Source organism: Podarcis liolepis, assembly GCF_965112155.1.
Source record: "Podarcis liolepis genome assembly, chromosome: Z".
NCBI classification, from domain to species: domain Eukaryota; kingdom Metazoa; phylum Chordata; class Lepidosauria; order Squamata; family Lacertidae; genus Podarcis; species Podarcis liolepis.
Genome location: NC_139570.1, coordinates 19,115,990 through 19,131,180, shown reverse-complemented (window position 1 = coordinate 19,131,180; position 15,191 = coordinate 19,115,990). Strand labels below are relative to the sequence as shown.

Sequence of the window (15,191 nt, the reverse complement as noted above, 5' to 3'; positions counted from 1 at the left end):
CAGATTTGCAAATCTGGGGACATTCCAGGGATGGAATTTGTCCGGGGACAGATTTTCAAATCCGGGGGCTGTCCCCGGGAATGCCTGGCAACCCTAGGTTAAAGCAGCAGGGGGGAGTCATTTCAGATGTATCCCCACCCCACTTTAATTGTGGATCTAGCTGGAATGTTGAGGGGGTACGGGTGGCAGCATGTCTAATTTCTCTTTGTTTCAGGCTTCAGCAGTACACAGACAACACCCAGGCTAGCTCTCTGGCCAGTTTTCTATCAGTTTTGTCAACAAGCACCCCATGTTGCCAAGGCCCGACTGGCCTCTGCTAGGATTCTGGCATTTAGTGTCCCCGGGCATTTAGTGTCCCATGCTGTAAAACACTCTTCCAGCAGAGATAATAAATAACAATAATAATTATAATTTATTTATACCCTGTCCATCTGGCTGGGCTTCCCCAGGAACATTCTCTTCTGACTTCCAGGCATCTTTGCATGCTGACAGGCCTTTGCAAGCACTTTTTGTGATTATTTGCAGCGTTTATAATGGTGTTTCATGTTGTATTGTTGTACACCGTCCTGATATCTTTATGATATGAATCACAGAATAATATTCTATGCAGGAATATGAAGCTGTCCCATATGGGGATCGAACCTGCAACCCTGGTATTATCAGCACCATGCTCTAAACAACTGAGCTATCCAATCCTTAAAAGAACCTGAGCCTCCCATGTGACAGGTGGGATACTAACCACTATTTTAAAAAATAAATATTTTCTCCTCCCAATCTGACAATATTTAAACACCAGCAAATAATTTCTTTTAAAAGTATTTCTGCACATTTATAGGCCTGTTGCTGTGCGGTATTAGGAAAAACCTGCTCACCCAGAAATCAGAACAGTATCCATTTTTAAAACGATGGTTTGACAGGGCAATGTTCCTTTAATCCAGAGCAGCTCACAGGCAATCAACAATTTCCTTTCCATTGTCTTTCCATTGCCCTTATTTTACTGAGCAGATCATGCTGCAGATATACATCATTTGTCATAGCAGAGGCAGGCACTTCACACCCCATTAATCGCTCAGTGGTGCAGAATGCAATTCGTTCCTCCTGAGACAGGCTTGATTTGAAGCAGTATTTGGCCTTGGAACATTTGAGCATGTCTTGGAACCTGTCCAGTTACATACCTTGGAGGTGTTTTGCAATCTATCGCTCCCCCCCCCCCCATTTTTAAAAAAGCCCAGCTTATCACAATACACATATATGAACACACTAAGATGCACACTAATCTTACACTTGTACTGTCACAATCACAGATTCCACGCACAGCTCTTGGGGCTACCAATAGCAGCTTTAAAATAACCTTTAATATGCTATTGATTTTGTAATAAGTGCTGGGCACTGAGCTGACAGCTACATTATCAGATATAGCAGAGTCAGCCCTGGTTAAAAGGCACATAAGTAAACCCATGTTTTTAGTACTATGCTCAACATACCGTGATGCAGATGCCAGTGGAAAAACCCACAACCAGAAGCTCTGCCTGATTTCCACAATATCCACATGGAACCAGACCACCTTTGTGACATCACAGCTCTCAACTATATGGGAATACTGGTGCATGACCTCGAAAGGCACTCCTGTATCTTTAACAGCAACATTCCTGGGAAGATGTACAGCACAATCCTATAAATGTCCACTTAGAAACATGGGTACTTTTAGCGGATAGTCCAGAGCACCTGAACCCTGGGTCTTTTGCAATGGATCTCAGATCTACTGCAGCTTTCTTTCTCTCCATAGGAACCAACTCCCAGGGGGCATGGGGGCTTCGTCCCTCACAATAAAATATTTGATGGACACAAAGTTGATGGATGGGCATTCCCATTCAAATAGTATGCATGCACTGTGTCATGTGATCAATTATGTGGGGTAGGGCTTACCTGGGTACCCACAATATTTAAGTTGGCACCTGTTTCCCTCCTTTCTTCTTTACCCCCCCCCCCAGAGTTTACTTTCCTTTATAGGGAAGTTAGGCTCACTCTAATAAACAGTGCTGGCAAGAGCACAGCCACACCCAGTCTTAATTTCCCACATCCAGGCGTGGAAATTAATACACACAACTTTTATTCAAATTTATGTCATGGGCATGTGCCCCCCAAATCCTTCAGGTATTTTGCAAGTTTCCTAACTCCCAGGAAAGTGGAAGCAGTTCTGTAGCCTTATTTATTGAGTCACTATATTAATAAAATTGTCTTTCAGCTATAATGGCTCTCAGAAGCAGCTTACATTAAATACACCCACTAAAACAATTCACAATAAATAAATAAATAGTGTTGGGCTGTGTCTAGGGAACCCTGGGCTCAGCCAGGAAATTCACTACGGGGCCTTGGGTCATTCACTCTTTGCTAACCTACCTTGGTGTTGCTTAATTTACTTGTTGGAAAGCAGAGTCGTGTTCTTTAAAAAATGTCATTATCTTTAATTTTGTAGCAGCTGGGATAGCACTGACAAATGATTGGTAGCCTCTGCCCTGTTCCATTATTGTTGTACAGTCAGCTGTTTCACCAGGTAGCAGCCAAGGCTACAGCGGGGGCTTTAGCACTCACAAAACCTAGATGTCATGGATGCAAGGTATCCCTGTGGCCACAATCTGCTGTTCCTTCTCAAATGCCCAAGGACCACTTGTGTCCTAATGATAGTACTGTGGCCCTAAAGTCAACTTCAGAGGCCCTATTCTCTGCCCTATGACCTGTTACGATCTGATTGGCTGGTAACAAGGGCAGGGCCTTTTCAGTGCTGGCACCATGGCTGTAGAACTCTCTCTTAGGGAAATCTGTCAAGCCACCTTTTACACATGCTTAAGCCTTATCACCTCTATGCCAGCTCTTAGATTCTCTTTTAAAACTTATGCTGGTGTACTTGTTGATCACATCCACACCAGTTATAGCAAAGAATCCTGGGAACTGTAGTTTGCCCCTCATGGAGCTAGAATTCCCAGCACCCTGAACAAACTACAATTCCCAGGGGGCAAACTACTTAGTGGGAAACCATGTGCTTTAAATGACTGGTGTGTATATATGACCAATGTTGTTCCTTTTCTGACTGCTTTTCTTGCTAGTACAACAAACAACGTTGGACGGGTCTTTTGAAAGGTGGTATGCAAATCAAGAAAAAAATCAAATAATAAGTCAAACATGTTTTGCCTCTCCAGTTATTTGAGATCCCAGGAGTTTATAGAAAATAACTATGAACTGCAGAAGGAGGCCTCCCTCACTAATTAATTATTACCTGCTATTAATGCTGACTGTGCTTGCAGCTAGGACTTTTAATGCTGGGAAAGCTCAGGAATCAGTCAAGGGAGGAAAACAAGAGGAGAAAGTACAGATCTTAACAAGACAAGTGGTCTTTAATCATGAGGCACTGTTCTCTGACTACAGATACGCACAGGTAGAAATCTGAAAACAGAAAGGCATAAAAATGCTTGACACACTCACATTTTGTAACAACATCCAAAAGGATCTGAAAGTGTATGTCTTCTCCTGATGGAAAACACATGGTTAAGATTGTGGCATTGGCTCTTATACAGCACAAAGAAGGAAGTGACTTGATAGGTTTATCAACTGTCCACCTTCATGCGATGGATGGTTTGAAACAGAATTAAGCAAACAATTGGAGACACCTGATTGCCCAACAGTGGAAAACAGGATGCTGGACTAGACTGACCTTTGGTATAATCCAGCAGGGCTCTTCTTCTATTCTTATGTAGCAAATTCTAATTCAGGGGTGGAGAACCTGTGGCCCTCCAGATGTTGCTGAACTACAACTCCCATCATTCCTGACCATTAGCTGGGACTGATATGAATTAAAGTACAACAGCATCAGGGGTTGGGGGGGGGCGATCCCTGTTCTACTGACTATATCTGTCTATTTAGGACTCATTCACATTTTATATTTCAATGGGTTTTTATATTTTTCTCATAACACTGATGCTAGAAAATATTTCCTTATTTTACTCACCTTAATTCTATGCATGTGTGGACCAAAATAGGATGCACATAGTTCTGTGGGCCTTACTTCCAAGTAACTGTGATTAAAATTACAGTAAGCAAACCAAATAATATGGCATTGATTACATGATTTAAATTCACATGTCTAGTTTTTTTAAAATTTCAAAAGCAGCCATGGGGCCCCCAGTGAAGATCATGCTCATTATGGGACATCTCACTCTCTCAGAATCGCCATTCATTCCAGGTGAGAAGTTGCCACCGGCATCATAAGAAGCTTTCATCATTGGGTGAATAAGAACCCTTTTTTGAGGGCTGCAGCACTGCAGCGTGGAGAACCATCATTTTACCTCCTCCTCGTGTGCCATAGATCCAGTCCTGATCTCCCGCCCCACACTCATAAACAACTCCTTTTTTTAAACAAACCAACAACAACTAGACACATTAATTGCAAACACACAGTTAATATTACCCCTAGTTTGGCCCTAAGAACCACGCTGCAGGTACGTATTGCAAGAAACAATATGTTTCCAGTAATCGGTGCAGAAGCATGAGCCTTACAATGATTTTTGTTTCTTACGCTACAAAAACATTATCAAAAATATATGGGTGACAGAAATCATTTCGCTCAAATGTCACTGATATAAGCTTGTTCCAGCTGGCATGGCGTGGGTGGCTTGCACAAGGGCTGCTGAAAGTTCGCTGCATTGGCAAAAGTGCAGGTGCATCCAGGCTAGGCCATCTGCTGGGTGTCGCAGCCCAAAAACTCCATCCTCAGTGCAATGTGTTTATTCCAGCGGACAGGGTGTATCCTCAAATATTGAGCAAATAGTGGAGGGTCTAGGAGGTTCACCACTGGGCTGAAATGATCTTGATTTCCCTGGAAAATCTGAAAAGAAGGTGGGCGGGATAATTAATTCTTCCTTCGACCTCTAAAGCTGCTTGAAAAAGAAGATAAAGTTTACCGGGGCTGGGTCAGGCCATTATTGCCACATAGCAGCGTTGGCCTCTTGTGGGACCCATTAGGTAAAGGTACAGGACCCCTGGATGGTGAGGTCCAGTCAAAGGTGACTATGGGGTTGCAGTGCTCAACTCGCTTTTCAGGCCGAGGCAGCCGGTGTTTGTCCACAGACAGCTTTCCGGGTCATGTGGCCAGCATGACTAAACCGCTTCTGGCGCAACAGAACACCGTGATGGAAACCAGAGCAGCACATGGAAATGCTGTTTACCTTCCCACCACAGTGGTACCTATCTACTTGCACTGGCATGCTTTTGAACTGCTAGGTTGGCAGGAGCTGGGACAGAGCAAAAGGAGCTCACCCTGTTGCGGAGATTCAAACCGCCAACCTTCCAATCAGCAAGCCCTGAAGGCTCTGTGGTTTAGACCACAGTACCACCCACCTATTAATGACACCTGCCCAGGCTTCTCCTAAAAAACTTTGGATGTCCAGAGCTACCCACAACATCTCCAATATATTGTTGGCTTACCTTGGAGAGACGGCCATCTTAATTTTCCACAATGCTTTCTGTTTTTAAAGCATGTTAGTGTGCCATATAGTTTGAGTTAAACAAAGAAATAAAATTGCCTCCCTGCCACCTACCCACCCGGAAGACATATAACATACAAATGAGAAAAACAAGGGAGCCGTCACTGGCTGGAATAAAGGAGCACCAGTGACACCCCAGAAGTGTAGGCCTTATTTACCTTCTCTTTGCCGCCTTGTAGGACAGAGGCCCAGTGCTTGCCATCCAGGCTGCTCGAAAGAGAAAACTCCTTCACGAACATTTTGGTGAAGGCAGACTTTGCACCTTGAGTCATCAACCCAGTCACCCGCATGGTCTTACGAAAGTTCACCTGAATCCACTCCGCTGAGCTGTCAACCTGCGGAAAAGACAGTGAGGCCTTCAAGTGCCTGCTGTTATGGCTGCCCTGGGACACTTCTTTAAACCTCTCTGGTTTTTCCCATTTTAACTTCAGTGCTCTTCAGCGCATTGCACAACAAAAGATAGCAGGGTCAAAGGCCTGTGTCAAAGTGGTGCGTCTTCAAGCATACAAAATACTGTACAATGTAAGTACAACACATCTTTGTGGGGAAGGAATTCAACAACTTAGGGGGCTGCCACAGAGAAGGTCCACTCCCAGGCCATGAGCCCATGAACCTTTTGAGGGTGGTGGAACTAACTAGAGGGCCCCCTCTGCTGAGTTTAAAACTAAAGAGGATCTGTAGAGAAGGAGGCAGTCTTTCAGTATTGGTGACCTAAGTTATTTAAACATGAGTGTAAGCACCTAAAATTGGACCCGAAAATTAACCGGCAACCTGTTCTATTTTGAAACAGGGGTCATATGAGTTCTATAGGAAACCCCAGTCGGTAATCTGGCCACTGCATTTTGGATGCTATATTCAAGGGAAAGACCCACATAGGGTGCATTGCAGTAATCCAATTGGGAAGTAACCAGAGCATGGAATACCATAGCAAATTTGTTTCTGTCCGAAAGGTGTCATAGCTGGCAAACCAGCCAGAGCTGGAAAAAGACATTCCTAGTCACTTGAGCCTCCAGTGACAGTGTTGAATCCAGGAGCACCCCCAAGCTAGACCTCCCCCTTTCAGGGGAGTGCTGCCCTGTCCAAGGCAGGACATCTCCCTGCCTCCTGGACTCACAACACCTCTTTCTTTTCAGGATTCAGCTTAAAGTTACTGGCCCGCATGGAGTCCAATATTGCCTCCAGGTACTAGTCTAATACCTCAACCACCTCCAGACTCTTTTGGGAGGTAGTGGACGCTCCTTCATTGGAGGTTTTTAAGCAGAGGTTGGCTAGCTACCTGTCATGGATGCTTTAGTTGAGATTCCTGCATTGCAGGGAGTTGGACAAGATGACACTCAGGATCCCTTCCAACTCTATGTTTCTATGATTTTCCTGATTCAGATCAAAAAGAGAGGAAGAGCTGGGTGTTATCTACATATTGGTGACACCTCACTCCAAATCTCCTGATGTCAGCTCCTAGCAGCTTCATATAAATGTTAAATAGCATGGAGGACATTTTTTTTTAAAAAAAAGCCCTTCACAGCTTGTGGTCACAGCTTCTGCAGGGCCACCTTCTCCCATATGTATATACCCTAAGAGATGGGCAAATATGCCCATTTTGATTTCCATATTTCCAGTCTTCACTTCTCCAAGTTTCCACATCAGTTTATTATTTTTTTTAAATTGAAATGTCCCATAGAAATCAGTTTCTCCTAATATATACTTTTGTATGCACTTTGGCTAATGTACACATTTTGCAAGAAATTTTCCCTGTTATATTACATTTTGATATGCCATCATATTTATTTTTAGGCAAACTTTCCCCTAAAATAAGCATTTATGTATGCATTGTTTGGCTGAAGAACTGCATCACAAAATTCAGGAAAATGTGACTTTAGAAGGATAGCTGTGTTTCAGTAAGTGTATTGGTTAACAGAGTGTGAATCAGGTAGGTTTTTGTTTAAATGCAAGCAAAATCAAATTTCTCTCCCACCTCTGGTTTCTACACACACACACACACACACATTCAGGGACACCTTCCAGGCACTCAAGGAGGGCACAGAGCACAGCTGGGAAGGGAAGGAGCCGGGAGGTGGGATTTAAACAGGACTGCACTGCACATAGTCCACCACAGATAATGCTTCACATCATAATGCTTCATACCATCTCCAACTCAATGCTTTGCAACAGTCAGTTCACCCATTCACCTGCTAATCATACAATGCTGAGTAACAATCTAGAGCAGGAATGAGGAACTTGTGGCCCTCCAGATGTTGTTGGACTACAACTCCCATCATCCCTGACCATTGGCCATGCTGGCTGGAGCTGGTATGACAGCAGGAGAGCCACAGGTTCACCAGCTCTGCCTTAGATCCTTCCTGCCCATACACAAAATTACCTTTGGTCTCCAAGCATTGACTCTCCCATTCAAGTTAAGCCGGGCCAGAAAGGGGGACCAAGTGTAAAGCACATTGCTGATGTAGGAAGAAGCTGAGACCTGCTCATTGGAGATAGCATTGCTTTCCATTCCTAGTGGCATAGAGCAGCCTAGGAGAGAAAAGTGGAGAAACAACATGACCCTCAACTTGCCCTCAAGAGCCCTCTCCTTCCCACCCTGCCAAGGGAGGCCCTTAGTTCCTGAAGTGGCTCTGGTCACACCTTCAAGTTTACATTTGCCATGCGCTGACATGGTTGTAAGAAACCTTATGTAGATTTCCAACACTTCTTGTGGGTTAGAAACCGAGTCCTATGGTGAATGGTTGAAAGAGCTGGGCATGTTAACCCTGGACAAGAAAGAATTAAGGGGAGGCATGACAGATGGAGCAGACCTGTTCTCTGATGCTCCAGAGGACAGAAGGAAAACCAATGGGTGGAAAGGGAAGAGAAACAGATTTCAGGTAAACATCAAGAGAAAGGGAAAGAGCTGTACAACAGTGGAACAGACCACCTCAGGAGGTGGTGAGCTGTACTTCACTGGAGATACTTAAGCAGAGGTTGGACAGCCATCTCTCAGGGATGCTAGAGTTGCATCTTATATGGCAGATTCTTCACTAGGCAAGGGGGGGGGGTGAAACAGAGGACCTCCAAGGTCTCTTCCACCTCTGCAACCCTACGGATTCTATGAATGTGGAGGATGAGAGGGCCTCACTGCCATACTGTTCAGGTCGCATCCGATGAGCTCCATGCGCAATGTGTTGCGGATGCTGAAGTGTGTCGGGTGGAGACGGATATAGCGGGCTACAATGGGAGGGTTAAAGCTGCTGTCTCTCACGCCTGCTGCATCCACGTTCCCAAAGAATATCTGCAGGCAAGGAGAGAAAAACACCGAGGTGGGAATGGAAGTTGTGATCAGGGGCTATGCAATGCCTGCATGGAATCCACACTCTGGCACTGAAGGCAAGCTTTCCATATAAAAACAAAGAGAAGTTTTAGGAAGTCATGAGGTTAGTGACACATACCCTTTAAAAATATTAATTTAACTGGAATAGCAAGGGAAGGGCCATAGTTCAGCAGCAGAGAACAAGCTTTTCTTACAAAAGGTCCTTAACTTAATATCTGGCATTGCTAAATATGTCTGAGAAAGACCCCAAGAGAGTGGCTGCCAGTCGGTGTAGACAATATTGAGCTAAATGCTCTGACACAGTGTAAGGCAGCTCTCTATATTTCACCTTTTTACTCTCTATACCTAGTTTTGAGGCATCTTACATAGGTGGTGTGTGCTAAAAAAAAAAAAAATCTATGCCAAGATAATCCAAATTATTTGCTAAGAAAAGCTGAATTCCTTCTAAAAGTATGCCTGTTCAGTACACTTGAATATTTCCCGTTTGTCCCAATTTATTCCAATTTTGCTAGTTGTAGAGAGGGGTAAAAAGCACTGGTTTGCTCTTGGTCACAGGTTTCTGAGAGAGTTCACCAGGAATTCCCTGCACATTTAAACATAGCCTATCACTACAGTCTTAAGGACTACAAACTTGGTGAGGTGTTCTGCTTTTGCGTTTAAGTTAAAGCTGAGGTTCTAAGGATGCTGAATCCTTCATAATAATACCACTGATGTTTGCACTTGTCTGGTACAAAGTGTGACCTGTGGAGTCTATGAAGCTCTGAGCATGGTTAAAAATACCTGGGTGCATGACAATAACTGCAGTACCCTCTACATGTCTTCTCAGAAGTAAGTTCTGCTCAGCTTAAGAGGGCTTACTCCCCGAAAAGCGACTGTGAAATTGCAGTCTAAAATTGTACATTTTTAAACTACCCAAAGAAGAGTATGCATTAACAAAATAAAGAAGTTAATATTCAATAGCTTTCTGCCATATGACTAGTCCTCACAAGTAAGTTCTGCAACTTCACATGATTTCTTGAATGTATGCGGCGACAATCCTAAATCTAAATCCTTTTACTAGGGAGTAAGTCTACTTGACCTCAATGAAACTGACTGCTGAGTAAACATTAGATTACACCACACGTAGTGTGGGATAAGCAGCTTCATTTAATAAACATGCATAAGTCTAATTAATGCATGAATAATACCACAGAGTAAGCTGTCCTGCCAGGCTTGACCAATTTTGTAACCGTCGTCTACACGAGAAACTCAGCGTGTGAGGAGGCTAACCTCTAATCTAGGACCTTTCGCTACTTTGTAACTAAGCCAAGTTTTATTGCCTGTGCGTTTTTTTCTTAATGTTGTATGGGAAAGCACATGAATCTTGGGAGTGTTTGTAAGTAAACCAATTTTAACTTACCAAACATATGGCCTTTTTCTACGATGAGGAAGAGGGAAACTTTGGAAAGAAACTTTTTTAAGGGGACAATTTTGGAACTCACTTTGAAGGGCATATTTTAAAAGTCTAGCAGCCTTTAATTTCTGCACTTTACTTTGCTGCACATTTTATGGCTTTAAATCTCTGCTGGGATTCTCTCACCAAAGAGCACTTGCCCCAAACTTGGGTTTTGGAATCCAGGAACTCTCCTTTCTGTTATACCTTTTTTTTCCTTGAACCAACACTACAACTCATTACCCTCAACTCAAAGCTTTGCAAGTCAGATCATCTACTCTTCTGTTAATTATAAAATATTAAGCAATCAACTAGAGCAGGGCTAGTGAATGTGCAGCGCTTCAGATGTTGCTGGACTACAGTTCCCTTCATCCCTGACCACTGGCCATGCTGGCTGGGAGTTGGAATCTAACACCTGAAGGGCTACCAGGTCCCCTCTCTTATCAATAAGAACCTGTACAGTGGTGCCTCGCAAGACGAAAAGAATCCGTTCCGCGAGTCTCTTCGTCTTGCGGTTTTTTCGTCTTGCGAAGCAAGCCCATTAGCGGATTAGTGCTATTAGCGGCTTAGTGGATCAGCTGATAAGCGGTTTAGCGGCTTAGCGGATCAGCGGCTTAGGATCAGCTGATAAGCGGCTTAGCGGCTTGGGAAAAAGGGGGGGAGGGGAAAAAACCCGCAGGAACTCGCAAGACATTTTCGTCTTGCGAAGCAAGCCCATAGGAAATTCATTTTGCGAAGCACCTCCAAAACGGAAAACCCTTTCGTCTAGCGGGTTTTCCATCTTGCGAGGCATTCGTCTTGCGGGGCACCACTGTACTTAACTTTAGTAATAATTTGGGAAGGTCATGTACATTCACATCATTCTATGTTTTGCATTGGGTGGAGATTCCCAGGGTCAAAGGGCTTGGGTTTTTTTTTTACTGATTGTTTCTGACAGTGCAATCCTGCATATGTCTATTCAGAAGTAAGACACACTGAATTTAATGAAGTTTACTTCCAAGTAATTGAAGTAAGGATTACAGCATAAGTTCTGCTTCTATTGCTCCAAAGTCCTAAACGTTAGCAAAGGCACTTAAATAAGGCAGTTGGAGTTCAGAGAGAAAAATCCTGATAACACTTTCCTAAGGAAATGGAGTAAAACTGCATATAATTTGAGGAGAAAGGTGAAACAGGGTTGTTTTGTCTTTCTTATTTCAGGCCTTGTGCATCACAGAGGGACATTCACCTAAACATACAGAAGAGAAATTCCTCAGGACTATACAGCAAATCAGGGCACATGATACCTCAGTAAAGTTCACGCCACTCTGAATGGTTGCTAAGCAACACAAACACCACCCCTTAGGTAGCTTACACCAAAAACTGAACAAACCTGTGAGCTACATACTGAATAATCTCTGCTGTTGCACTTCCAATCCAAAGTGCAAAAATACATGTTTGCTATTGTATGTGCAATGGCAAAGTCTGCATACTGGGGGGGGGGGTGGAGATCAAGGTGAAATTTTGCTTTCCTTTGTGCCTTCTTCCTTTCCACTTTCTTTGCTCTCTGCCTTCTGGTTAGAGGAAGATGAGGGAGAAAAGGCACTCACCATCTTGGAGCTGGTGGCATTGCCTTTATAACACTTCCATTTCTCTCCATCACTACTGTAGAATATCTCAAACTGGGAGATGTAGAGGCTGGAGAACTTCTGCCGGGCTCCTTGTGTCTTTATCCCATGGATGATCTGTTGTCGCAGCAGGTCTACCTGGACAATAGAAAGCAGGAATTCACACCAAGTGAGACAATTGATTTTTGGAAGCTATGAGGCCCAGAGACAGCAGAGGGAGAGGGAGAGAGGTTGCTTCTCAGGGCAAATGATACTGAGCTTGAGAGAGCAAAAGCTCTGCATTCAGAAAGTTCCAGGTTCAATCCTTTACCAATGGAGGCTTGTCCATTAGGGCAAACAAGGCACTACACCACCAACTTCAGTCCCAATTCAATAAAGACTTTCTGATAGATCAGACACAAACAGTGAGGATTGGACATGTAACATCTAATTCCTTAAAAATCAGCACTAGCACACCACAGGGATGTGTACTAAGTCCCTACCTGTATTCATTGTATACATACGATTGTGTATCATCTGACCCGTCTACTGCAATTATTAAGTTTGCAGATGACACCACCATAATGGGTTTAATAACAGGTGGAGACGAATCAGCGTATAGAGAGGAGGTCCAAAAAATATCTACATGGTGCCTAGGGAACAACTTGCACCTTAATATCAGCAAGACAAAGGAGATGGTGTTGGACTTTCGGAGGAAGAGAGGAGAACTAGCCCCACTGTACATCAGCAAGGACTGTGTGGAGAGAGTCTCTTCCTTTAAATTCCTAGGAGTTTATCTCAGTGAAGACCTTACTTGGAAAATAAATACAACCCAGGTGGTTAAGAAAGCCCAAAAGAGACTCCATCTCTTCAGAGTATTGTGGAAGAACAATGTCAATCAACATTTGATGATCTCTTTCTATCGGTCAACAATAGAAAGTGTCTTTTCATACTGCATCACGGTGTGGTACGCTGGTTTGACATCATCTAATAGGAAGTGCCTACAGAGGGTGGTGAATACAGCACAATATATTATGGGCTGTCTCATGAATCCGCTGGATGAAATAGCGGAAGAACATTGCCTCAGGAGTGTGAGGAAAATTATCAGGGATGATTCACACCCTGGCCGGCACTTTCTTGATCTCCTGCCCCCAGGCAGAAGATATAGAAGCATGATTAGTTGCACCAACAGGGTAAAGAACAGCTTCTATCCGTGGGCTGTTAGGCTGCTGAATGAAAAGATAACAACAGGGCAACTGACTTTCGGGTTTGGTGGGTGTGCGTCAGTAAATGAGGGGAATGAAGACTAAAAGAGCTGAATGGGGGTGCTCGTGTAATCTCACTGTATATAAGTTGGACAAGTGACAATAAAGTATTTCAATTTCAATTCCTCCTACACCTATCTTCTTAGTTATGACTACCCAGCGGGTGGCCCTGCCCATCTGCTTCCTTCTCAGTCTCAGTGTTGCCCCTTGTAAAACTCAAGAGGGCAAACATTAGAATTATCTGGCTCTACTGTACTGCCTGTTGGTCTTCCTGCTTTCTTCCCCACCAGCCCCAGAGAGGACCAGCCACCACTGTCCTTGGCATCTTCGGATAGGGCTAGGAAAGATCCATGTTCAGGAAGAGAAGGCTGCCACTAATCTATATGTATATGTATATGTATATGTATATGTATATGTATATGTATATGTATATGTATATGTATATGTATATGTATATTTTGTGTGTGTGTGTGTGTCCTGCCTCTCCTTTTAAGGGGAACAGGGCAGCAAATTTCTGGGATTAAAAAAAATCTATCTATCTATCTATCTATCTATCTATCTATCTATCTATCTATCTATCTATCATCTATTTGTCTATCTACACACACACACACCTAAAAACAAATTGCTTCACCCTGCCTATCCACAGGCAGCTCTTGTTCCTGTGGAGACATGAAGGGCTCACTGGTCTCTACCTCATGACTGCTCATAGCCCATGGTTGTTCCTTCCTAGACAGCGCATTGGGACTGGAAGGGCATGAGGCAGGTTGCCCCACAGCAGCTGGACCAAGAAAGCCAATGATAGCAGAACCAACTAATACTAGTTCTGTCCTTCTCCTCCTCCTCCCTGCTGAGCTCTATCTACACGGGCAGCCCTGAGACTGAGGCAGAGACAGTGCCCTATTTGCCCTAGTGTACCTGCCTCCACTGCCAGCCACGATAAGGGGTTAAAAACTTGGAAGGAGGCACAGTAGGCCTCCCTCCTGAGGCAATTGTGGTAAGGGCAGAAGAGCTGCTTCTTTACACTTGCCCTCTCCAGGGATTTAGACTTACAGTTTCAGATGCAGAGGGCAAGTCACGCTGAGCATACAGAGCAAAAGGTCTGAAGGGAGAGAGGGAGGCTTCACATCTATATAGGCTCCATGCGATCTGGAACCCTGAGCAACTGGGATATCAGTTTTCTTGGAAGCTTTGGCATGCAAAGGCTCTGAATGTGCCAGAGGAAAGGCTCGGAGGGCAGCCCCAGTCTCTTCGCTCACGCATTCTCCAGAAATTTAAGTATAAAATTTAAGTATAAAATTTAAGTATAAAATTTAAGTATGAAATTTAAGTATAAAATTTAAGTATAAAAAACTGTCCAACTGCTCTGTTGAAGAGCTGTCTGTGAGTGAGTAGAATGCATGAAGATAGATAAGCTCACTAAGTCCACTCTCCCCCCCATTGCTGCCACCACCATCACTATCCCCCTTCCACAGTTAGTAAGCAACCATCACCATAAAGGCGTCTCCTGTACTCATGCAGGCTCCCTGTGTGATGCAGAACCCTGGGAAACCAGAGTTCCATCTCACCTAAGAGCATCCACAAGCATGGTTGGCTCTTCACTGCAAATGCTCACCCTCCAACTTGTGGAAGGTGGTTAGGGTAGTGGTGGAGCTATGGCACTTGCCCCCATTCATAGGTTCTGCTAATCTGTGAGAATATAGCTCCTGAGTAGGGTTAGGCAGTAGTCTTAATCAAGTGTTAACACTTCCGTAGAAGGCTTGAGAAAGGAGCCTGAATATGGCTCCTCTCTGGAATTAAAAACCTTTACTGTCACCGTTGCCTGAGGCAGAGGCTAGTTTGAGGATTCTGCACCCCTCTGAGACTGGTGTTAGTGCTATTCACCTGCAAGATCCACACACACCCTTCCTGATTAATAAATCCTACCTGGATCCAAGCATTCTTTTCTGCAGTACTCCAGGCATTGATTGAACCAGATTTGTCAAGCCTGGCCAGGCTGGGGACCCATTGACCTTGGACAGAAAAAGTGGAGGAAGGAGGAATAGGATTAGATTA

At 44.0% G+C, this 15,191-nt stretch overlaps 2 protein-coding genes across 7 annotated transcripts in view; both read right to left on the bottom strand.

The window, feature by feature from the left end:
- The window catches only part of MPP1 (MAGUK p55 scaffold protein 1), a 44,506-nt gene extending 42,913 nt beyond the window's left edge, over window positions 1–1,593 (bottom strand). Inside the window, exon 1 of the mRNA XM_083484750.1 lies at window positions 1,485–1,593. The gene's annotated coding sequence lies outside the window, so the exon portion shown is untranslated. The remainder of the gene's footprint in view (window positions 1–1,484) is intronic.
- A 1,780-nt stretch (window positions 1,594–3,373) lies between these two features.
- The window catches only part of F8 (coagulation factor VIII), an 82,077-nt gene continuing 70,259 nt past the window's right edge, over window positions 3,374–15,191 (bottom strand). For all 6 annotated transcript variants that reach the window (XM_083484588.1, XM_083484589.1, XM_083484587.1 and 3 more), the window contains 6 exons: window positions 15,063–15,148; window positions 11,875–12,030; window positions 8,673–8,817; window positions 7,915–8,063; window positions 5,696–5,872; window positions 3,374–4,879 (listed from right to left, as the gene is read on the bottom strand). In XM_083484588.1, coding sequence (XP_083340714.1) covers window positions 4,724–4,879; window positions 5,696–5,872; window positions 7,915–8,063; window positions 8,673–8,817; window positions 11,875–12,030; window positions 15,063–15,148 — 869 coding nt within the window. In that variant the 3' untranslated portion in view covers window positions 3,374–4,723. The remainder of the gene's footprint in view (window positions 4,880–5,695; window positions 5,873–7,914; window positions 8,064–8,672; window positions 8,818–11,874; window positions 12,031–15,062; window positions 15,149–15,191) is intronic.